Consider the following 25,732-nt stretch of genomic DNA (forward strand, 5'->3'; position numbering starts at 1 on the left):
TTGGTCAGAGCTGAGGACTGAACCCAGGGCCTTGCGCTTGCTAGGCAAGCGCTCTACCACTGAGCTAAATCCCCAACCCCAGAAATCATTCCTTTGTCACTTCTCAGTTTATATGTAAAGCAGGAGGCTGGCAAGAAAATAAAAAAAATGAAGAAATTCCAAAAGGGATCTAGATTTGTCTAGAAGGGTGAAGAACAGTGATTTCTATGGCAAGGTCAACATATGTTGACTGGAATGTTCTTCCACTCCAAGCATCCCAGAGTCCATCATGGCCTTCTGTCTTAGTGTTCTATTGCTGTGAAGAGACACCATGACCACAGCTACTCTTATAAAGGAAAACATTAACTGAGGCTGGCTTACAGTTCAGAGGGTTAGTCCATTGTCATCATGGTAGGAAACATGGCAGCATGCAGGCAGACATGGTGCTGGAGAGGTAGCTGAGAGTTCTACATCTGGAACAGCAGGCAGTAGAGAGAGAGAGAGAGAGAGAGAGAGAGAGAGAGAGAGAGAGAGAGAGAGAGAGAGACTGGGCCTGGCTTGAGCATCTGAAACCTCAGATCCCACCCCCATGTCACACTTCTTTCAACAAGGCCACACCTCCAACAGGGTGACACTTCCAATAATACTAGTCCCTATGAGTCTATGGGAGTCATTTTCATCCAGACCAACCTTAGCAAGAACATGCCTCTTTGCCCCATATTGAATAATATAGCTGTGAGAACTTGGCATGTTTTTCATGCACAGAGACTTGTATTAATAGTGGTGGTCCTCTAGAGCTTCTAGAGGATAGAACTAATAGAATAAATGTGTATTAAAGTGGATTTATTAGATTGTCTCACCTCTCTAGCCTGTCTAACACTGGCTAGAGAGGCTGAGAATCCAGAGGTCATTAAGTCTAGGTGGCTGTATGTCTTAGCAGCCCCAGTCTGGTGCTGACATTCTAGTAGGTTCCTGGACAGCTTCTGGTATTCAGTCTACATTGGAAGCCTGGGGAAGTTGGTTCTAATGCTGGTGAAGGAATGCTTTAGCAACAGCATAGATGAATTTACCAGCAGAGTGAAGGCAAGGAGGCAACAAGCAAAGCTTCCCTCCCCCCATCTCTTTTTATCTGGGCTGCTATTGGGGAGTGCCACCCACATTTAGGATAGGTCTTTCCTCTCCAGATAATGTAAGCAAAGAAATCTCTCACAGCAGTGCCAAGGAGCTGTCTTTTAGTTGATTCCAGACCCAGTCAAATTGACAACCAAGATTAGCTGTCGCAGGCAGAAAACAGGGCTTGTACCCAGAGATGCAGAGGGATAGAAGTTGAAGCAGATGTTGGAATAGGCGTTGTAATGGGAAGGAGCAGAGAGGCTGGGAAAGTAGTTTAGGTGAAGCTGGTAGAGTTGCTTTGTCTCCTCACAATGTGTAGAGAGGTCTTGGAGGGTCTGATACGTGGTGCTCCGTGGGTCTTACGGTTTTGAAATTGTTAAAGAGGGGGCTATGTGGGGGATGGATTGCTGGTTAGGTCAAGTTCACAGAAGAGAATGAGGAACGTCTCCATGTTCGTCCCTGTGCAGGTGGTGAGCTTACATGGGCTGTGGAGGTCTAAACTCAGTGCAGTGAAGTCCGGGTGGGGAGTCCTTGGATCCTTTTGTTACCTTTTATGACAGCCCGGACTCATGGCATTGAACTGGTCACTCTTTGCACTGATGTGGTTAAGGTGACATATTTTCATCCTTTCTGGGAGCTCCAGAGGCAGAGGCAGATTTCCATGGTGTAGTTAAGACCTTTGCTGGGAGAATCGGTTCCAGGGCAAGTGGCTTTGTGCCAGCAGTGCCTGGTAGAAGGGCATCCACTGCCTTCTGCATAGCTTGTTCTTTCTTCCTGCTGTCCTAATGCCTGGTTCTGTCACTCGGGGTGTTATTTTGGAGATGGATGACGCAGCATAATTAAGTAAATTTTAGAAATCCATTCAACATTTTATATGTCGTCTGTGACTGTTACGACAGGTGGTGGGTGGACTCTAGCCATGAAGATGTCACAGCATGTGTAAGATGAAAAAGCCAAAGGCAATTAGTTAATTTGGTCAACTCTGGAGAACAGTTTGTCAAATGGAGCCTGTTGACCTCTGGATCAGCCTCATTTTTCTCTTTTAGTCCTTGAATTGATTGTGGTCCTGCTTGGTCTGTGCCCTGCATGCACCACTTATTGCCTGGGTGAAGAGGAACAAATTGCTTTAGTATTTAAGATTCAGCTTCCCTTCATTCTTATGTGTATGCGTTTGTGTGTGGGAGTGTCCCAGTTTGCTTTTCTGTTGGTGTGATAAAACACCGACCAAAAGCCACTTCCAGAGGAAAAGGGTTTATTTTAATCTTACAACTTTATTTTCTCTTAGATCATAGCCCATCACAGAGGGAAATCAAGGCAGGAACTCAAGGCAGGAACTCAAGCAGACAGTGGAGGAACACTGCCGACTGGCTTGTTTCAAGGCTCACATTCAGCTACCTTTCTTATCCAGCCCAGAACTACCTGCCCAGGGGTGGCACTGCCCACAAGGGACTGGGTCCTCCCACGTCAATCAAGAAAATACCACACAGACATATACACACAGAACCTCAGTTGAGGTTCCCTCTTCTAGGTGTGTCAAATTGACAACCAAGATTAGCTCTCAAAGTGGGTGTGCATCAACATGTGTGCACTCTTGTGGAGGCTAAAGATCAACTCTGGTGTTGTTACTCAAGGGCCTTCCACTATGTTTATTGAGATAGGGTCTGTCATGGAACCTGGAGCTGGCCAACTTGTCTAGGCTGGCTGGTCAGCAACCCCCAGGGATCCATCTGTCTCCACCTTCCCAGGACTGGGATCGCAAGCATGGCGGCCACACTTAGGTCCTAATACTTACATAGGAAACAGCTTTCTAACTGAGCCCATACCCCCAACCTGAGATTCAATTTCTTGTTCCACAAATAACAACAGAGAAAACATCTGCCTCCCGGGGTTGTGATGTCAAGACAAGATATCAAATGTCAACCTTGGTGGCTAGAAATGGCTGCTGATCAATAGATATTAGCTTCCCTCTTCATTTTTAGAGACGAGGACACTGAAGAGACTGGTCTGACATTGACGTACTGGCACCTTCAAACATTTCAAACCTGTCACGTGGACGAGGGGAAGGCCCACCTTTCTTGATGTGCGGAGAGCAGGAAAAGGGTGAAGAGGCAAACACGGAGGGGAGACGCACGTCAGTTCAACACGAGGAAGGGCTCTATGATAATCAGCCAGCCACGTCCTAATGCAGTGGCGCCTACGTAGCGATGAGCGGTTTGTGTCGGAAGCTTTGGATTAGAGCAGCATTGCTCAGCAGCCTTAGGACTCACATCTGGGGCCAGATGTCTCTTGGTTGTCAGGGGCTGTGATGTGTGTTGTAGGATGTTTATCACTGATATAGCCCCTGTCCCACTCTCAGTGTGACAACTCCAAGTGACTCTTTTGCTTGGCATTGTCTCCTGTCCCGTGGAGTGCAAAAATCACTCTTGGATAAGAACTCCTGTGGCAGAGGCTAGATAGCAGCATACTGGACTCCATCCTTTTGGACCAACTCTGTCCTGCCCCCAGCTGGGTCTCTTATTTTTATGTGTTCTTATTAGCATGCATTAATTATATTATGCATAGCAGCGGGTCTGATGATGACAGTCTCACACAAATATGTTATGTATTTTAATCATATTCATTCCCTTACACTCCATGGCCCTCCCCATTCCCGCTGGTCCCTTTCCTATTCTCAGCTAGCCCCCTCTATTTTCATGCCTTCGCTGTTGTTGGGCCAATGAGTCCACGCTTACAGGAGCACGAGTGAGGGGTTATCACAAAAGCATGGGCTGCTTCACCTTCCTCAAGTTCGGTTCATAAAACATGAATTCTGGGAGGAACTTTGGTGAGTTTTGGTGATAGTCTTTTGGTTGAGATAGTAGCTACCACCTAAGATATAAGGCCTAACAAATGTGTTAGGCTCATTTTCAAAATTGTATGGCTCATTTTATGACAGAGGGAATGATGAGGCCCCATAGGAAGGCCTTATGCATTGGCTCCCCCTACCCCCAAGACCTTATGAGTTACCCCTCCCCAAGGCTTTATAGTTTGGTTCCCCACTCCTCAGAAGGCATTATGGGTTGGTTAATGAGAGTCCCCCTTATAGTGTCCCCATCTTATAGGACCTACCACCCCCAAAAGCCTATGGGTCAATGTACTGGCTCATTTTGTATGCCAACCTGACACAAGCTGGAGTTATCAGAGAGGAAGGAGCCTCAGTTGAGGAAATGCCTCCATGAGATCCAACTACAAGGCATTTTCTCAATTAGTGATCAATGTGGGAAGGCTCAGCCCATTGTGGGTACTGCCATCCCTGGGCAGGTAGTCGTGGATTCTATAAGAAGGCAGGCTGAGCAAGCCTTGAGGAGCAAGCCAGTAAGCAGCATCCTCCATGGCCTCTGCATCAGCTCCTGCCTCCAGATCCTGCTCTGTTTGAGTTCCTGTCCTGACTTCCTTCAATGATGGTCTACAATGTGGAAGTTAAGTCAAATAAACCCTTTCCTCCCCAACTTGGTTTTTGGTCATGGTGTTTAGTTGCAGCCATAGAAACCCTCCCTTAGACAGTTGGTTAACGACGTGCTCCCTGTGGTTTCTGCAGGTCATGTTGGCGGCTTCCTATTGGTCTCTGCTAGCACCAGCGGTTGAGATGGCCACGTCCTCAGGGGGCTTCGGTGCCTTTGCCTTCTTCCCAGTGGCTGTTGGCTTCACCGTGGGAGCTGCTTTTGTGTACCTGGCTGACCTCCTGATGCCTCACTTGGTGAGTATCGTCTTCCTCTGGGCTGTCGCTCAGGAGCCATCCGGCTCTGGGCAGTAGGTTCGTTGCTGTTTTGCCCTGATGGATCCATTCTTACCTCAGGGAGCTGGTGGATTCTTAACAGACAAGACACTAGAAGAAGTGAACGGCGATTCCTTCCATAGAGAAAGCGCTTGTTGTTAACATGACTGACCACTCCCTGGTCATATCTCACTAAGTTCAGATTTTGAAGGTCAGATATGTAAGTTGTAGCTGATGTGGTGTGTCACATGTGTGTATCCATGAGCAACCGGAACCTGGTGTGGGAGGGGCTTCTGATCCTGGTCTGGGCCTCAAGAACTGAGTGAGTCATCAGGGAGATGACAACACACCTGCTAGGTGGTCACATCTACTCAGGCTAACAGGAAGTGGCAGGAGGAAGGGGTCTGGGAGGTTGGGGTTCCCTTCTGACGTCTGTGGCCATATGTCTCTCAGCTCCCGCTTTCCTCCCTACCCTCTGGGGACTGGAAGATGACAACAGCAATAAAAGCATCGGCATTGGGGGAACTAGGGCTGTCGAGCTCTGATGGAAATCAGGCAGGTGGTTTGGGCATCTCTTCCTGGCGTGAACTGCTTGGCCGAGCAGAGAGCCAAGGCCAGGCTGTGTGATGGCAGCCCAAAGAAGCCTTTGGCTAAACTCTTGTTACCACAGTGCATGATGCTGGCAGGGGCAAAGGGTTGATGCCAGTCACAGGGTGGGATGTGTGTCACGTCCACGTACCACATACATACCCACTACATCTTAGAGGTGGGCAGAAGCACCTCCATGTTGGTGCCTGGATTCCCTGATCACCAGAAAGGGGAGGGGTATAGGGAGAAAATGAGATTGTTTCTTCTGTTAGGTCATGGAGTTGTTGGGGCCAGGGGATCTTTGCTCCAGGACACTGGTGAAGGCTCTCCTGTGTGCATACTCCCTCTCCACCCCCTCTGCGTTTCCCATTTCCATCCCCCCTTCTGTTCATTCTCCCTCCCCCTTTTCTCTCTCCCTGCCGCCTTCTCTTCCTTCCTCTCTCTCCTTCCCTCCCTCCCTCCTTCTCTCTCTCTCTCTCTCTCTCTCTCTCTCTCTCTCTCTCTCCAGTGTCTCTCTATGTAGCCCAGGCTAGCCTCGAACTTACAGTCTTCCCGCTTTACCTCCCAGCTGCTGGGATTTCTGGCCCGAGCAGCCATGCCTGACTCTTCCTCCTGTCTCACCTTAAATTACCAACTAGAGAAAGGAGAGAATGACCTCCCGGGACCTAGACTGCTGGGCGCTGGGGCCCTTGCAAAGCTTCTCGCTTGCTGGGCAGACACACTGAAGCACGCTCCCCGGACCAGTTGGCTGTGCTGGCTGCATGGATGACTGTGATAATATCCTAAGGAAACACCATCTGTCAGCCCTTCTCCTTTCACTGGAAGCTTGAATGACAGAGCCTGTTTCTGCCCCCTGGACGTTTCCTTCCTTGCTGTCAGAGGTAACTAACCGAGCTGGTGGCTTTTAGAGGCTGTCATGCGGAGCTGCAGCTTCTGCCCTTAAACCCATCTAGCTTTGTGTAAACTTCTCATTGGAAGATTCCCTACTCGTCCCGGCAGGAAGGCCATGGATGCAGTGGCCCGAGCTCCCAGGCAGTGGATTGAAGTGGCTCAGTGGCTTTGAACAGCCTGCACTTGGCCTCCCATTCTGCTTGCTCACCGGAGCCACCCGGGCTCCTGAGCCACCCAGTCTCTCATTAAGGGCCCTTCCTGTCACGACTGGTCTTCATCCCTGGGACTAGGGAGAGATGGGAATGGTAGACATCAGGCTGAGTACCTGGTGTATTTGACCAGCTGCCTGAGCAGAGGGCATTTCTCTGGGCTGTGTAAATAGTCACTGGCCAGTTTGTTCTGAGCTACATGTTTTTTTGTTGATGTTGTCCACCTTTGGTTCATGTTTGTTTTAAGACATGCTTTAGATAAGGAGATGCTCCCAGGGGTGAGCTCCCGATGGATAATATAGAAAATCGGAAATGGCTCTGGGGTGGAGGCTAAATGTTGTGGGGTGGGGTTGGGGAAGGGTTGAGAGACACCCAACCATCAGGGCCCAGACCTTGCTCATTGGCAGAAGATTCAGTAAACATCTGTTCTGGGACCCTGGAGAAGAAATTAATTGCCACTGTTAATGTGAGAAGGGGAACATGTCTCAGAAGGTCTCATAAATAGGCAGGCTTTGTTTCTAATTGCCCCAGCTCTTGAATACAAATGTCCACAGAGTCGTGCTCAGAGGCGGCCTGCTGCCCTGCACTTGGAGGCCGGTTAAAGGTTTTCTTCTTGTGTCACTGGTAATTTGCTTCCCAGACCTGAAAAGGGCCATGCAGGTGCCATGTGGAGTGGGAATTAATGCGTTTTGATATGGAGTCCCTGTGGTTATCTGGTATCAATTGAGCACAGGCAGGGAATGGACCTTCCCAGGGCAGCAAGACTCGATTCCCTGAAAGTTTATTGCTCCTGGAATTTGTGAGCCAACCACTTTCGAGGCTGGGGGAGGGCTTGGGGAAGGGCTTGGGGGCTACATTCAGCTGAGGCTGCTTCAGTTTTTAATTCACTGAACCTTACCACAGAGTCAGAGCAGGGGGAAGAGGAGACCAGAAAGCCCTCGCTGCAGGCTGGTCTACGCTGTACTTTCCCAAGCATGCCCGTGTATGCCGGGGACTGGAATCTTGTTGTCAGTTTTCTGAAAAAATACATGGTAACACTGCCTGTGTTGGTGCTGCCTGCTTTTTCTTCAGCTTGCTTCTGTCTTGGCACACTCACCCTGAGGAGAAGTGTGCTCTCCCCCTCCCTCCCGTCTCCTTTTGGTGCCTGACATCTTAGGGAGGCTACGTAAGAGGCTGCAGTGGGAAGAAGAAGTAGCAGTTGCTTGTGGCTCTCCGTGGCTCTCCGTGGTTTTCTCCTGTCTGAGAAAACTTGGCCTAAGTCCCTCCTGAGCAGGCTCTGGGTGGGAGTGGAGGGAGATCAGCTCCCTCCTGGATTTAACCGCGTCCCCAGTCACACCGTGTCTGTCGCTTCTCATTATGATGGCTAAGACGACAGTGTTAGTAAAAACCCGACTGTGGAACGGGCACAACACACTTGTGCTGGCGTCAGTTTCTGGTGGGCAGGAGCTGTGTCCTGGAGCCACACGTGGTTAATGTCCGAAGTGACATGTTGCAGGGAAGGACTTTGACTACCAGAGGGATGTTTGCGTGTATCTCTCTCCTTTCTGGATTTTCTCCACCACTACCATTCCTCATTCTAATCTGCAGAGAACGAGAGAGAAAAGAGAGCCGTGTGTGTGTACTGCTCACAAGTGTGCGGGATGAAGCTGGTACCGTGGGGTAGCCTAATTGGAGCTACAGGGGAGTGAGATGTGCTCCTCTCTGTTGCATGAATCTTAAAAGTTCTTATTGATAAAAACAAACCTGGAGCCAGGTATTAGGGTGAATGCTGGAAGATCAGAGAAGCAGAACAAGCCACAGCTACCTCACCTTGCCAATTTTTCAGCTGATCCTGTTTCCTCAGACTAGATGCCTCTGAGTCCTCATCCAGAATGAATCTCAGCTGAACTGCCGCTCAAAAGCCTAAAAGCTTAACCAGCTCTAGTTCCTGGTCCTCACGCCTTATATACCTTTCTGCTTTCTGCCATCACTTCCTGGGATTAAAGGCGTGAGTCACCATGCCTGGCTGTTTCCAGTGTGGCTTTAAACTCACAGAGATCCGGATGGATCTCTGCCTTCCAAGTGATAGGATTAAAGGTGTGTGTGCCACCATTTTCTGGCCTCTATATCTAGTGGCTGTTCTGTTCTCTGACCCCGGTAAGTTTATTAGGGTGCACAATATTTTGGGGGACACCATACCTCTCCCTCAGGCTTCCCATCTCATTCTTCCTTATCTGTCCTGGAGGTTTGAGATGTGGAGTCCCGTCTCTCTCTGTGAGGCGCATTTTGGCCTGGCATATCCTTGGCATTTAGCTAGGCTGGTTGGAGCCTCTCCCGCAGTGACTGGTCCTTCCTGATAGGGATGTGGTTGTGCCACTGGGAAAGTCTGGTATGTAGGGATAGACTTCATAGTCCCAGGCCAAGGAAGGATATCGCTTTGCAAGCGGACCTCTTGGTTACCTGTCTGCATATCTGTATGAGTTTGTTTCTGCTGCTGTAATAAACTTCCTCCCTTGGAGGCTGGAAGTTCAAATGTGCAGCGTCCCCAGGGCTGGTTAGTTCAGAGGTCCGTTTCCTTTGCTGTTGGATTGCCATGTTTTCTCTGAGTCCTCATGGGGTCCTCCTCTGTGTAGGTGACCCTTCCTGGTATCTCCAGATGTCCAGATTTCCTCTTACAAGAACAGCACTCAGTTTGGTCCAAGGCTCCTCTGGTACCACAGTAATTCAGCCACTTCTTTTAATTTTTTTCTTTCTTTTTTTTTTTTTTTAAATTTTAGAGGCTTATTCTATTTTATATCTTTTTTATTAAGATTTTTTTTCACTCATTTTACACACCAAAGATCCCCCTCTTTTCTCCTCCCATCCCCCCAGGCTTCCCTCTCAACCCCCCCCCCCCCATTCCCTCCCACAAGAATGCAAGGCCTCCCATGTGGAGGCACATTCAGTAGAGGCAAGTCCAAGCCCTTCCCCCTGCCTCAAGGCTGCACGAGGTGTCCCAGCACAGGCAGTGGGCTCCACAAAGCCCGCTCATGCACCATATATTGATTCTGATCCTATGGACAGGGGGCCTCTCAAGCAGATCAAGCTACGCAACTGTCTCACCAAGCAAAGGGCCTAGTCCAGTCCCATGTAAGCTCCACAGCCATTGATCCAACTTTCATGAGTTCCCTCTAATTTGGTTTGGTCATCTCTGCAGGTTTCCCCATCATGATCCTGATGCACTTGCTCATAGAATCCCTCTTCTCTCTCTTTGACTGGACTCCTGGAGCTCTGTCTAGTGATTGGCTGTGGATCTCTGCATCTGCTTCCATCAGTCATTGGAGAAAAGTTCTGTGATGACAGTTAGGGTATTCACCAATTTGATCACTGGGGTACACCAGTTCAGTTTAAGCACCCTCTCCACTATTGCTAGTAGCCCAGGCTGGGGTCATCCTTGGGGTTTCCTGGCAACTTCCCTACTGGGTTTCTCTCTATCCCCATGATGTCTCTCTCTATCATGGTATCTCTTTCATTGTATACCCCCTCCCTCCCTATTCCAGCTCAACCATCCCATTCCCTTGTGTTCTCATCCCCTCTCCCCTACCTTCCATTGCCCACCCCTCGTCCCCAGTTTACTCATGGAGATCTCATCTATTTCCCCTTCCCAGAGTGGTCCATGCATCCCTCTTTGGGTCTTCCCTGTTAGTTAGGGAGCCCCCACCCAGCCATCTCTTTTAAAGCCTCATCTCCAGACAGGCCCATTGTGAGGTGTCGCAGTTAGGATTTCAGCATACAAATTTGGAGGGGCTTGATTCATCCCCAAACAGCATCTCTGAAGTTTCTGTGTATTGATTTAATAAGATCATTAAATGTACTATTTACGTGTGTGCGCATGCATACATGTATGAGTGTGTGGATGCCAGAGGTCAATGTTGGGTGTTGTGTTTTAGTCACTGCTTATCTTGTTTTTTTTGAGACAGGGTCTCTAACTGGGACCTGGGGCTCACTAATCCAGCCAGGCTGGCCAGCCAGCATACTGCAGGGATCCAGGCATGGCAAGCCCTTTACTGATGGCGCCCCCTCCCCAACCCCTTCGCAGTTTCTCTTGACACTTGTAGGGTTAAGCTGGAGAGATGACTGGGGTAGAGGAAGCTCGCCCTGTGGATGCCGTCATAGGCCACCAGGCAGGCACAGTGCGTTCCTAACTGGAGCCCACTCCGGGCATCATTTCCCTGAGCACCTACTGGTGACTGCGTGGGGGTTCCCTGAGGGGCATGCCATGCTCAGGCATCCGTGACTCTGATTAACACTCCACTTCTGAGTGGAGAATCAGCATGTATGTGACAGTGGGGGTCCTGGCTGGGGGACATTAGGAAAGGCTTCCTTTTCACAGAGCTTCACTGACTGAGGGACTCTTGGCCTCCTGAATCTCCAGGCCTTTCCCTAGGCGAGGTTTTAGGGAGTTGGCATGCCTGGTATCTTTTCTCAGGTAGAAATGGCATAGCCATGATGGAGGCAGCTTCTCCAGCTGTTGGGGATACCCACAGCCTCCTGTGACTCCTACAAGTGAAGTCACATACAACTTGGGGTTCTGTTGGCTTGAAGCAACTTCCTAATATAGTGCCCTCACTGACTTACAGAGAAAACAGTGGCTTAGGCTGGGCATGTCCTTCACTGGCCAGGCCTTTGTCTAGAAGGCATGAGATTCTGGGTTTGTTCCTCAGTACCACAAAACAGTAACAACACCCAAACCAAAAAGCCAAACAACTTATCCATTCTGTGGATGTGTGTGAGTGCCTGTGTGGATGGTTAGAACACCTGCCACGAACTCTCTATGTGCTGTGTTTTCTGGGGCGGGCAGGGTAGGTGGCTCTATGTATCTGTGTGCATATCTGTATTATGCTTTCGATGTTTCTGTTGTCCCGGCTCACTGAGATGTCACAAAAACTCGCTGAAGCTTGGCAGGCAGAGGACTCGGAGGTTCCAGGACTGCCTGCTCTTTAGCTTTTCAACCAGAGTTCAGAAATACACCTGACAGTGAAGTTTGTTCCCGAAGGAGCCAGAGTGGGACTGGTGTGAGAACACAGGCACGCGTCGCGCGCGCGCACACACACACACACACACACACACACACACACACACACACACACGCATGCACGCACACACACACACACACACACACACACACACACACACACGCACGCACACTCGCTGAGGGAGACTCCTTAAGCACTGAGTGGTTCTTGTCTTCATAGACAGTATTGGTAGGGATTCTTGAAAGTGAACGTGTATTCTTGGAATCTTCTAGAACTTGTGTTCATTCTCCCATCTTTTCATCTTAACATATGTTAGGCTATAAAGTTGTGACTTTTTCTGTTGCCGCTGCTTGAGTCAGGCAACATTTCAGGCTCCACCATGGAATTATCTAGAACCTGTGGGTGGTTGGGGTGGCGAAGATGACATGTGGGGTGTGTGCAGAGACACTGAGTGCGCACTTATGCTAACGGCATACCCGCTCTTCATGGGAGCTGGGACAGGGTCTGGCTTGCCCACAGCCCGCAGCTCGCTCTCTCTAGTCAGGTGGCAGGTGATTCGTGGAACCTCCCTCGCTGTGTCTTGCTGTTCACCACATCTCAGGTTGATTGGCCTAGGAGTCAGAGTCCCAGGGAGATGAAGGGAAAAGAGCTGGTGTCAGGCAAGAAACGGACAGTAAAGTTTTGGGACAGAGGCGTCGTTTGGCCAGTTTGTAGGGAAGGAGGGGGCCAGTTAAAGCCACTGGGATGCCATTCTCTCCCTCATGCAGCCTTGGGGACGCTGTAGGGTTGGGTGGGAGAGATGGGATTTTTTTTTTTTTTTTAACCCTGTGTCTCAGAGACACACTGCAACTCTGATCACAGCCAATGTCCTTTGGAAATTCCCCTTTCCAAATACACAGATGAGAAATAGGAGGGCTGCCTCTGCCTTGATGTGCACGAGGGTGGGGTGTTGTGAATTTAATTTGCAAACCATAAAATGATTGAACATAGTAACATAATGGCAGTGGTTGGCAACATCTGTACAGGCCAGTGTGTAGCAGGAGTCTTAAAAGTTCTTAGTAATAAAATCAAACCCGAGGCCAGGTATTGGGGTCAATGCTGGTAGATCAGAGAGCCAGAACAAGCCACAGCTATCTCACCTTGCCAATCCTCAGCTGGTCTTGTTTCCTCAGACTGGAGGCCTCTGAGGCCCCCATCCAGAATGGGTCTCAGCTGAACTGTGCTAGAAGAAGCCTGAATGCTTAACCAGCCAAATACTTAACCAGCCAAATGCTTAACCAGTCCAAATGCTTCTAGTTTCTAGTCCTCACGCCTTATATACCTTTCTGCTTTCTACCACCACTCCCTGGGATTAAAAGCTTGCTTTCTGGGATTAAAGGCATGATGAGTCACCATGCCTGTCTGTATCCTTGAACACATGGATTTCTGCCTCTGGAATGCTAGGATTAAAGGCGTGTGCTACCACTGCCTATCCTCTATGTTTAATATTGTGGCTGCTCTGTCTCTGATCCCAGATAAGTTTATTAGCATGCACAATATTTGGGGGAACACAATACCATACCAGTGGGTTCTGGTTTCCTCTTGTTGAAGGGTTGGGGGCTGAGCATGTGTATCTCTCTTGCTATGCATGTGACCCTTACTTTGTTTGGTGAGTGAAGGACCTGAGACAGAGTTAAGCTGGTTGCCCTCTGGTGGCTCCTACCCCCACCCACCCCACCCCTATCTCTTCAGCAACTTCTTTCCTTGATAATAGCCATCCTCACATACTTTCTCCTTTTATGATTGGACAGTGCTCACTGGACCAGTATCCATCCCCTGGACCACACCAGCTTTAGTCAAAAAACCAGACTTGCTGCTCCCTCTGAAAGCCAGGAATGACCCTTGGGCATATCCAGACCAGTGCCAATCATAAGAGTGAAGCTGAGGGCTCTCCCAGGCTGGCATGGTGGAGAGGAATCTATTTTTTTTTCTGAACATAAACATAAAGTGTAAAACACAAGGAGTGATGGAATGCCATGGGGGACGCTGTCCAGAGGCAAGCCCCACATCCTGTGGCTGAGATAAGTAAGCATCCTTTACAGCTGAAGATCTGCCTCCGTGGAATAAGGGCTCACCTGGGTGGTCATCCACTCCGGAGCCCTTGGCCACAACATTTTAATCCGAAGTTTGCTCTCTGCTGATCTTCAGAAAAGTGGGGATCAGGCATGTGTTCCCACGAGTGGTCATGGACAGTGGTGCATGTGGGTGCATTTACACACACATTCACAGTTACATATGTGCAGTTCACAGTGCACACATACACATACACATGCTTTCACATGGGTCTTCAGGGTGACACCCATCCTGTCAGACCCATGGACTCACAGGATGGCAGTGGTTTCACAGTGCAGAAGAGTGTCTAGGGACAGGCTGACAGAAGCAGCCTGTGGTGGAAGCTGCTGTTCAGCCCTAGGACTTAGAAGTCCCAGGGAGCAGCCTGAACTCGGCCAGTGTCAGCTCCAGGCATGATATGATATGTACAGTAGTGGATTGGTTGTAAGGCCTGGGGCAGATTTGAGAGCAGCATGCTGTTGCTGTCAGAGCGCCTGGGGACAATGTGGGTTTTCACTGTCATCTGGAGAAGAATAGTGCCATGCCAGGTTCTTTGAGGACTTTCCTTATCCTTTCACAATGCTATCCTGAGGAAGGGCAAGGTACATGCCACCTGAGAGTGTCCCAGCTGTTCTTCAGCATGCACTGTGGAAACAAAACACCAGTCTGGTGGCTTGAATGACACACCACATCAGCGTCCTGACTGATTTGATTACAAGTCAGGGCCGTCTTTTCCCAGTTTGCAGATGGCTGCCTTCCCACTGTCTGTACACCAGGCGAGGCAGAGAGATGGTGAGCCTCCAGTGGGTCTTTTCTCATCGGTACACTAATCTTATTATGAGAATCCCACCCATATAACTTCACATAACTAACCACCCCCTCTAGAGGCCTCACTGTGACATTGCACACTGCCATCCTTCAACATAGCAGTCTTTTTTGGCGGGTAGATATGACATGGAAATTTTGTTTGTAAATACCTGCTATAAAGAATTTGAGGACTTCCCTTCTTCCATCTTTAGGACGTAAGAGTGCTTTGTGAAATTTTCCAAGCAGAACTCTGAATGGACAGCTCTCTGGCCAATGGACAGCCCTGTCTGGCTAGCAGGAAGAGAACTGTAGCCTTTCAGTGGAATGAAGCTGAAGATACTCTTTGTATTAACTCTGTTTTGTTCTGGTAGTAGCAGCTGGTCCAGCTTCCTTCTGGCAGTGTGCTCAAGGCATGTCATTTCCCATCTTGATACGTTTAGCATTGTGTTTTTACATTTAATAACCAACAGAATTAGTCTTACCTTTTTTATATTGGTGTGTGTACATACATGTTTGCATGTGTGCACATGTGTGTGCCTGAGTGTGTAGAGGTCAGAAGTCAACCTTGGGTATCTTCTACAATCATTTTCCACTTCTTTGTTTTTTTGAGACAACACCTCTCATTGAACCTCAAGTTCATCAGTGTGGCCAGTGAACCCCAGAGAGCTTTTGCCGTCTCTGGCTCCCCAGTGCTGTAATTACTGGTGTGCACTACCTCACCTGGCTCCTCTGTGGTGGCTGGCTGTGAAGCTCACGTTATCATGCTTGTGCCGCCAGCGCTTTCCTGAGCCTCCTCCCAGCCCTGGGCTTGCTTTTTAGCTCATCTGATCTGTCTTCTGATGGGGCATTTAGTTAATTTATACTTTAAGGATTGATCTGCTCAGATTCATGTCCACCATCTCACTGTTCTCTTCTAGTCATCCTCTTTGGGATTTTGTTGCTGTTATTGCTCTTCTGGGGCTGCTGTCCTGCCATCTTCTGGGTTAATCAAGTAATAATCCACTCCGTTTTCTCTACTGGATTTAAGACTATATAACCCAGCGTTGTGGAGATGGCTTGGTGAGTCACACAAGTGTGAAGACTTGATTTGGAATCCCTAGCACCCTTGTTTAAAAGCAAACAAACAAACACACAAAACCAAACCCAGCGTGGTTGGCACACACACCTCATGTTAGTGTGCGGTGGGTGATGGAGACAGGAGGATGCCTGCGGCTTGCTGGCTCCAGGTGCAGTGAGAAACCCTGCCCTCAGGAATAAGGCAGAGAAGTGATAGAGCACCATTTCTGCTGCCATCCTCTAGCCTCTGCACATGTGCATGGGTGCATGTACCCCTGCCCCCCCCATGTGTGTATTCACCATGCACACCCCCAAAATATTTATCCCTTTGTGTTATTTTGTGTGGTTGCCATAGTGATCACTGCACCCTTAATCACTATAGTTTACCTTGAGTTAACACTGTGTGCCTTTTTCTATGTGATATTAGAGCTGTCTAATAACAGTCAGCTTCCCTCTCCCCTCCTGGGCCCATTGTCTTGTTTTTGTCACACATTTTATGTCTTCAAGTACCTAAAATAGTCAATATACTGCTAGTACTTTGGCTTGAACAGTCCATTACCTTTAAAGGAAAATGTGAAATCATGCATTCGCTTTTTGCAAGGATCACAGTCTAGTGCAGTCCATCCACCAATTCCTAGAAACAGTTTTATTGCACTTCCATCCATTACTCCATTGAGCCTGAAACAGAAACTCATGGTGAACTTAACTTGAATCACTGCTCCAGACTCTTTGCAAGAGATCTTGGGCTCGTCATTTTTTTTTTTTTTTTTCTTTTCGCTCCACCTTTTGACCCCCTTTGCCTTTCAAATGGGGCCGGTTTAGTTGTAAGGCTATTTTGTGTGTGTGTGTGCGTGTGCGAGTGTGTGTGTTGGGGGTAGTAATGGTGCATGGATGTGTGTGCCTGTGTGTGGAGCCCTGAAGGTTGGTTGACTTTGGGCACCTTCCTTCATCACTGCGCACCTTAGTTTTTGAGGCAGGGTCTCTCACTGAACCAGTTCAGCTAGACTAGCAAGTCACAAGGCTCTTCCTGTTTCTACTTCTCTCCTGCTGGAATTATGAGTTTATGTTGCTGAACCTGGCTTTTATGTGTGGGTTGCTAGAGAGCCAAGCCAGGTCCTGTTTGTGTGGCAAGTGCTCTACCCACCCACCCATCTTCATAGCCCTAAGGTCATGTTGAAGAAAAAGCTACATGCATTTCTGAACCAGAGTTCCTGTTTTTCATTTTCTTTATCTTTTCTTTTTTTCAGTTTGGTGTCTGTTTCTGGAATAGTGGCCACATTCTAGCTGCACACTTTTGAAGACTAATTAGCTGGCACTCAGATGGGGAGCCGGTGGCTCTTGATCCTGGTGTTTAATGGGGTGTTGCCTCGGATGGCAGGAATCAGAGTAATTGGATGATAGCCGTGATACTGGCTGATTCACAGAATCACCCAAAGGTGTCACTCCCGAGAAGGCGACTAGATTTAGCTTGGTTCAAGGGTTCTAAAGCGTTGTTCCAGCTGCCCCAACACTTCTCAGTTTCAAGGAAACTGCTTATATTGAGAAAAATCACCTCTCAGCAACAGTGGAATTAAGTGTTCTTTGAGAGATTCTGGATTCTGAAGCCTGATGTATGTTAGAAACAGAAATGACATGCTCTTAAAACTACAGCTTTCTGAAGCTCTCCCATCCTGAAAGTCTCACTCCAGGGAGCTGGAGTGGAGCCAGGGCTCTGCATTTTTACCAAGTATCCCAGAAGATTCTGATGTAGGAAATCCACAGACTTCTTGTGTCTGATAGACTTTATAAAATAATTTTAACAATGGGATATTTTGTCCTGTTTGTTATTTTATTTTCTTTCAAGAGAGTGCAGAGGCAGCATAGGCGTTATTGACTCACGATGCAGGTGATCACCCTGTCCAGGAGAAGCGTGAGCTTCCCTGAATCCGACAGCATCTTGATAGTGGGGCAAGGACAGAGCCCAGGCTTCCCACTGGCTCCTTTTCACCTCCTGTTCCATGGACCTCAGTTGGTGATGCCAAGATGTAATGGTTCATATTGACTGTCAACTTGACAGAGTCTGGAATCACCTAGGAGACAAACACCTGGGCATCATTTATAAGGAAGTTTCTAGATTGGGTTGGTTGAGGTGGGAAGTCCCACTGTAGCTGTGCAAGACACCATTCTACTGGGGAGGGTCTGAGCAGAATCAAAAGGAACAAGTTGAGCAGCAGCATTCATCGCCCTCTGCTTCCTGAGCGTGGATGTGGTGTGACCTGCTGCCTCAAGCCCCTGCTGCCATGTCTTCCTCGTCATGATGGACTGTCCTCATCAAATCATAAGTCAAAATAAACCTCCCCTTCCTAAAATTGTTTTTGTCACAGCAACAAGAAGAGCAATGGATGGATATTGTCTGAGATGGGAAAGCACCCTCTTTTTGCATTTTTCTCTGTGTAACTGCCCTCCTGATGTAGAAATACTGTTTTGTCGGGAGTTTTGTTTAGGGTGATTGACGAGTGAGAGTCGCCTCGGCGAGAAGGTGGTACCCTTAGAGTACTCGGACTACAGAATACTCACGTTGCCTCAAGGTGCCGTTCCCTGGGCTTGAGGTCAGAGGGAAGGCAGGGTTTCTGTGGACGTTGTGATGTTGTCTAGTGGTATTTTTGTCTCTTGACCTGGCAGTACATATGTGGATGGTTCAGAAGGGTGAGACAAGATACCTAGGACCTGACTGGAAGTTTGGATGGTGCTGTTGGATGGTAGACCAGGCATGTTGTGTCTGGGCTGATGGCAGCGGATCTGGGTGGAGAGGTTCATAGGAGATGGGGTATGGGATACATGTTCTCCAGGCAGTAAGGAGCTGGAGAGACCTCTATACTGTCAGTGAGGGCCTGCCACAGCATGGGGAGATTTGACATGTGAGTGGCTGAGGTAGGAACCTGGCTCAGTTTGGTTCAGAGCTTGTCTCTCTAAACCAGAGTCAAAAGGAGAATGTTACAGGAAGAGAGCTATCTGAGGTTAAGAGTGAGTAGAGCCTGGGCCTCAAAGCTGGCCAGACCCTTTGGGACTCGGTGAGGCAATGTGGGTCCCAAGGCTGCCTGTGTCGTCTACCCTTGTGGCTGTCCCAGTGTCTAGTGTTAGGTACATAGTCAGCTGATATGTGAGAGAACAGATCTGATAGTTTGACTGGGCCAGGAGGGGGAGAGAGGACCAATGTTCCCACAGCACTGGAGGCATAGGCCACTCATTTCTCCTGTCAGGCCGGGTCAGCGTTAACTGGCAATTTTTTCCTGAAGGAAGGGACTTCCAAGAGGCCAGGCTGAGGCTCTGTCTCCTCAGGGGCAAAGACTGTGGGAAGATGAGGTGAGGTGGCCTGAGAGGGTTCTGTGTTTGCTGTGTGGGAGAGGCAGGCTCTGCTGAACAGGAGGTGAGAGGTGAGCTGCTGACTGGTGTGGGTGAGGTCGGCTGTGCCAGGCGGTAGGGCATCTGTCTGTGTGGTGTCCACACTTGTGCTGTGTGTGTGGAAAAGGGAAGGGCAGTGCCAGAGGGGCGGGCTTTAAGGCCATGGTCAAGCTTAGCTTCTCTGATCAATGAAGCAGTGGAGACAGGCCCGCCCAGCATGTCAGGCCCCCGAGGGCTGCTTTCATTATACTCTGATCCACCGCCCGACCCTATGACCCTTTGATGTCATTCTGAAGGGATTGGTCAGCTGCAGCCCAGGGCCACATCAGCTACACACCCCTCCATTTACCTGATACCAAAGGCTACCTTCATGGGATGAGATGGTGTGCATGCTTACTCAGCATCCCTGGGGGTGGGTCCCAGGAGCCCCCTCACCAAACACTACCCAAATCTACAGATACTTAAGTCCCTAGTATAAAATGGTGTAGTGTTCACATATAAGCCCGCTCCAACCTCCTGTGAATTTAGTTCGCATGTGGGTTACTGGAAGTACTGACTGCAGTGTGGATACACGTCAGTTATTGGGCTGTGCTGAGTAGGGAACGGCAGGGGGAACCTCTGTATGTTCAGTACAGATGCATGTTACGGGCTTAGCCACGGAAGCGAGCAAAGTGAGGTGGAGAGAGCAGAAGAGGCCTGTAGGTTGGCGGGGGACTGCACATCCTGCCCTAGCTGATGGGTTGATATAGTGCTTGCTCAGCCACAGGTTCAAACTTTGCTTTGGAACTTTCTGGAATTTATTCCTTCCAAATTTCTCTCCTCTTCTCTCCCCATCTCCCCCTTCTCCCTCCCTCCTTCCCTCCTTCCTTCCTTTCTTTTCTTCCCTCACTTTTCCCTCTTTCCTTCTCCCTCCATTCTCCTTCCTTCTCTGAGCTCCCTCCCTATCCCTTCACTTCTCTTCCAGCTCCCCTCCCTCTACCCCAGTAGTTCCCACTCTTCCTAATGCTGCGACCCTTTAATACAGTTCCTCATGTTGTGGTGACCCCAACCATAAAATTATTTCCATTGCTACTTCAAACTGTAACGTTGCTACTGTTATGAATCGTAATGTAAAGATCTGCTATGTGACCTCTGTGGGGTCACGACCCACAAGTTGAGAACCACTCACTGCTCTACCCCCCCCTTTCTCCTCGCCCCTGCACCTCCCTTCCCCATCCTGTCTTCCTTTCCCTCCCTATTTCCCCTTTTCTTCTTTCCAAGGTTGCACTTTGTAGCCCAGGCTGACCTCAAACTCTTCATCTTCCTGCCTCAGCCTCAGGTGTGCCGGAATTACAGGCATGCAGAACTCTTCTCCCCCTTCCTGTGAATATATTTTCAAGAGATCTTTTGTTTCTAATTATGTGAATATGTATGTCTGGGTGACAGGCAGTACTGAGTGGCCTGACATGGGTATCAGAAACCGAACCCCCCTCCCCACCCCCTCTGCCCTCCACCCAAGAGTGGTAACCACCCTGAGCCATCACTACAGTCTCTCCTGTGAATATTTCTGACCTGTGGTTGATTGATCTCCTGATGCAGAACCCTCAGATACAGATGGCCGATGGCAGTTCAGCAGAGGTATTTTACTCTCTGGCCCTTTGCAGAAGCAGCTGCTGACTGCTGATATAAGCATGCCTCACTTAATCCTTTCTCTCTGTACTTCCATCCACTGTCCAGGGCACCATCATCTCCACGCTACAGGCGGCAGCATCACTCACAGCTTGAGAGTCTAGTCTTGAGTCTGGCTTACTAACCCTTCCAAGGTTCCTAGTGTCCTCCATCACAAGCTTCACCAGCCCTCACGGCTCTGGTCCTTGACGCCCTCCGCAGCCTCTTCTCTCCCGTGCTTACCACCTGCAGCACCACCACCACACTTGATGTCCTTCCCCTCTGCCAGCCTTTGCATCAGGTGGCCCCCTCTGCCTAGAACACTGTCTCTGTGGCATCCATCATCCTCTTCCCCATTTCTTCTTTAAGTTGTGGTCTATATGCTCCTTCCTCAGAGGTCCCCAGATTTGCTTGTGACTTGGGTTCACTCCACTTTGAGATAGGTCTCTCACTGGAATCTGGGGCTAACTGATTAGCCCAGATTTGCTGGCCTGTGAACCCCAGGGATCCTTCTGTTTCTACCTCCCAGCCCAGGAATTAAATGCATGTACTTACAGGCCCTGTGTGGACCTGGATACTTGTGTCCTGTGCAAAGTGGAGACCCATTGTTCTGTGTGCTTCCCTGTTACTGTGCTAAAACAGTGACCGAAAGCAACCTGGGGAAGAAAGGGTTTATTTCATCTTACAGGTTATAGTCCATCCTTGAGGGTAGCTGAGGCAGGAAGTTGAAGCAGAAACCACCAGAGGAACACTGCTTGCTGGCTTGTTCAGCTGGCATCCTTGCATAGCTCAGGCCCATGTACTGTGGGATGATGTCTCCCTCAGTGGCCTGGGTCTTCCTACATCAATAAAATGCCTCACAGACATGGCTCCTGGCCAGTCTGATGGAGTCAATTCTTCAGTTGAGGTTCCCTCTTCACAGGTGACTCTAGGTTTATGTCAGATTGGCAAGTAACGTTAACTGTGATACATACTGAGGTCTCTGCCTTGGTCTCTGCTGGGACCTGGCTAGCAAAGGGCCCATCCTGTAACAGATCTTCAGGAAGTATTTGATGGATGAACGAGTAAACGGGGATATTTAGATCTTCATAAAAATCTCCTCCTTTTGGTTCGTAAGCTGAATAACATAAGGGAACAGATCTGTGCCCTTTGCAATTGACCACTTTTTCAGCACTCCAAACATGAGGCTTAGATAATTAGACATGTAAGAGAAGAAAAATATGAATTTTAATGTGAACACTGAGTGTGTTCTGTGGTGGTTCATGCTTTATTTACTTTCATAATTATATTTGCCTAAGAAGCTAAAAGACCTCTGCCATTTATAGTCAGCTCTTTTGAACTAGAGGGAGGCTGGGGAGCAGGGAGACTACTGTCTGTGTTGTTTCAAAACAACACTGATGGCCAGGACTTCCCTGCTGGAAAGTCAGATTCACTATAGCCAGGGTGAGGTAGGTGTGTGTGTGTGTGTGTGTGTGTGTGTGTGTGTGTGTAAAAACATACATGTATACGTATGTATGTATGTATGTATGTATATCCTTCCCCATGAGGATACCTACACTCAGCCACAGGGGCCACCAAAGGCTACTTCTCACTTGCTTCTGTCCAGGTCTTTGATTTTGGAGGAGTTGTTGCTATTGACATCTTATTTATTACAAAGGACTCATTAGCGAGGGAAAGAATTTCTCTGCAGATGATTGGGGGCAGGGACAGTCTCAGGAGGAAGAAGGAGGAGACCTGGCTGTGTGGGTTCAGACTTTGTTGTTCTGGGACAGGCTGCCAAGCTACCCTTAACTCCTGATCCTCCTGCCTCCACCTCCTGAGTGCTGGAGTGCAGGCATGTACCACCACCTTGCACCCAGTTCTATCTGCTACACAGAGCCTGGGCCTCATGCATGCCAGGCAAACACACTCCCAACTAAGCTACACCGCCAGTCCTGGATTCAACTTTGGACCCCAAGAGAATTACCTATAGTATCTGGCAAACTTCAAGAGCCAGGGTTCCACTCCATAAAAATGGCCTAGAGCAGTGGTTCTCAACCTTCCTGATGCTGTGACCCTGTAATAGAGTTCCTCATGTGGTGACCCCCAACCATAAGATTATTTTCATTGCCACTTCAGAACCGTCATTTTGCTGCTGTTATGAACTGTAATGTAAATGTGTTTTCTGATGGTGTTAGGCAGCCCCTGTGAGAGGGTCGTTTGACCCCAAAAGGTTGAGGACCGCTAGTTTAGAGGCCCAGGGTGAGGTCCAGGCACATGGGTCTTAATTGAGGTCACCGGTAGCCTCAGTGCTCCCACCACAAAGTGATAGGAGCATGGAAAAGGTGGAAGGGCGGGTGACAGCACAGCAGGTGTCCGGGAGCTGTCGTGTCAGGGGTGGGGCCACGGAGGGGGCATGGAGGGTGGGGGCCACGGAGGGGGCATGGAGGGTGGGGGCCACAGGGGGGCATGGAGGGTGGGGGCCACGGAGGGGGCATGGAGGGTGGGGGCCACGGGGGGTATGGAGGGTTGGACCATGGAGGGTGGTAGCCATGGAGGGGGCCATGGAGGATGGGAGACACTGAGGGGTGCATGGTGGGTGGGAGCCATGGGGGGTGGGACCATAGAGGGTAGCCAGGGGGGTGGGGCCATGGGGGGGCATGGTGGGTGGGAGCCATGGAGGGTAGGGGCCATGGGGGGTGGGAGCCATGGGAGGTGGGAGCCATGGGGGGTGGGAGCCATGGGGGGGTGGGACCATGGAGGGTAGCCAGGGGGGTGGGGCCATGGGGGGGCATGGTGGGTGGGAGCCATGGAGGGTAGGGGCCATGGGGGGTGGGAGCCATGGGAGGTGGGAGCCATGGGGGGTGGGAGCCATGGGGGGGTGGGACCATGGAGGGTAGCCATGAGGGTAGGGCCATGGAGGGGGGCATCGTGGGTGGGAGCCATGGGGATGGTAGCTATTGAGGGGAGCATGGTGGGTTTGAGCCATGGAGGGTGGGGGTCATGAAGGGAGGCATGGATGGGGACATCATGGATGGGTCATGGAGGCAGGGGTAGTTTTGAGAGCTAGGCTCTGGAACTCACTCATTATCTCAGGGCCTCCTCAAGTACAGTATTTAGCATGGGAATGAAATTAACATCACATACAAATTATTCATTTAAAGCTTAATGGTTCAGTGACATTCAGCAGTCCCCAGTCCCCAGTTCTCTGTAGCCAACGCAGCCACCCAGTCCCCACACCTCAAGAGAACTCCACTCCATTGGTCCTTTGCTTTGCATCCCTCTTCATCTCCCACTCTTGACTACTGGGTAGCCTCATTCTTTTTACACGTATGTATCTATTTTGTATGTTGGTGTGTGTGTATATGCATGCCATGGCATGCATATGGAAGTCAGAGGACAACTTGCAGAAGTCTGTTCTCTTTCTACCATGTGTGTTCTGGGGATCAGACTCAGGTCCTCAGTCTTGGCAGCAATCACCCTGACTCACTGAGCCATCTCACGGGCTCTTCAGAGAGATTCTTAAAAGGCTTGGGTGAGGGGCTGGAGAGATGGCTCAGAGGTTAAGAGCACTGACTGCTCTTCCGGAGGTCCTGAGTTCAATTCCCGGCAACCACATGGTGGCTCGCAACCATCTGTAATGAGATCTGGTGCCCTCTTCTGGCCTGCAGGCACACATGCTGTATACATAATAAATAAATAAATCTTTAAAAAATTTTAAACTTTCCATTAAAAAAAAGGCTTGGGTGAGCTGACACATTTCACTGATTCTAAACAGCATTGGTTCATGTTTGTCATCTTTAAAATTGGGCTTCATCTTAGAGGTAGTGGTGGGTGTTATGATTGGAATGTAAAATGTCCCCTACAGGTTCATGTGTTTTAATACCTGGTCTATAACTGGTGGCCTCATTTTGGGAGGGGACAGACCTTTGAGTGTTATAGCCTGGCCTGGCTTCCAGTCTTGCTTTCTGCTTCCTGATCTGCTCAGACGTGAACAAGCCATGCCACATGCTCCTGTCAGAGGCTTCTTTGGGCCAGCCACCATGATTTCCTGAACCTTCTGGAATGGTGTTGGGGGGAGTGTCCTGTGGTGGTTTGAATGCGAAATGTACCCCATAGGCTCACATATTTGAACACTTAGTTCCCGGTTGACGACACTGTTTGGGAGGGGTTCAGTTGGTGCAGCCTTGCTTGAGGAAGTATGTCACTGGGGGTGGGCTTTGGGGGTTCATAACCTCACCCTACTTCCAGTTCACTCTGTGCTTCATGCTTGGGGTTGGGGATGTGAGATCTCAGTTTCCTGCTCTGGCCACCATGCCTTTCTGCTCTCATGTCTTCCCACCATGATGGACTGTCACCCCTTTGGGACCATTAATGGACTTTTTCCAAGGGCCTGCCCTGAGAAGATTCCTCCCAAAATTCTTTGCCAATATGGCCTAGTAGTATATGGGCACACAAGAATTTCATAGCAGAAGACAGCTGATCTATTAAAAACTGAATAACACCAAATGTTCCTTGATAAATGACTTCCTCTGGAAAATGCCTTGAATTTTCTACGTGTAGCTTTAACATACAGCTGAATCTCTGTAATATATTCTTGCAGCCCAGTAGAGACCATAAGCCAAAATTCTGTAAGTGTCTTTGGTTGTAGTGTTTTATCACAGCAACAGAAAAGAACTAATACAGAGTCCAAATAAACTCTCTTCCTTGACCTTGTGACATCAAAATGTCACAGTGACGAGAAAAGCAGCTAACACCATGGTCATTGGTCAGCTGGCTGCCTGCTCTTCTTTCTCAGCCACTCCTTGAGTAGTGGTGTACCGTACAGTAGAAGACTTCTTGGAATCACTGCGAAGGGAAATCCTACAGGTAAGGCTAGCACCGGGGCCTTCTAAGACTGCAGCAGCTGCTGGCCACCATGTCGTCACTATTTCCTTTGTGACATACAAGCAGAAAGCTTTTGGTGTGATAGCACCATCCTTCTCAATGCCCGGTGGTCTTTTATTCTCTTCTGCATCCATGTCCCCATCTGTGCCCAGAGGCCTGGCCTTTGCTTTCCTGTGCTGTCTTTACTGCCCCCTCCCCCCACCCACCACACCGGTACAGCCTCTCTTTGGGATCTGGTGTAGGAGAGCCTGAGGGCTCGGAGACTCTGATCCCATCTTCCTTTGTCTCCCATACTGTAAGCGCCATCTAGGTGGACGCAGACCCTGCTTTCCAGACTTGAGTAGCTTGAACACCTT

The 25,732-nt window shown here is 49.4% G+C and overlaps 1 protein-coding gene across 5 annotated transcripts in view; it reads left to right on the plus strand.

Moving 5' to 3' along the window:
• The window catches only part of Slc39a11 (solute carrier family 39 member 11), a 443,246-nt gene that overhangs the window by 127,428 nt on the left and 290,086 nt on the right, over positions 1-25,732 (plus strand). For all 5 annotated transcript variants that reach the window (XM_052758532.1, XM_052758530.1, XM_052758531.1 and 2 more), the window contains one exon: positions 4,670-4,828. In XM_052758532.1, coding sequence (XP_052614492.1) covers positions 4,670-4,828 — 159 coding nt within the window. The remainder of the gene's footprint in view (positions 1-4,669; positions 4,829-25,732) is intronic.

Source organism: Peromyscus californicus, unplaced genomic scaffold (assembly GCF_007827085.1).
Source record: "Peromyscus californicus insignis strain IS unplaced genomic scaffold, ASM782708v3 Scaffold_3__1_contigs__length_106647218, whole genome shotgun sequence".
NCBI classification, from domain to species: domain Eukaryota; kingdom Metazoa; phylum Chordata; class Mammalia; order Rodentia; family Cricetidae; genus Peromyscus; species Peromyscus californicus.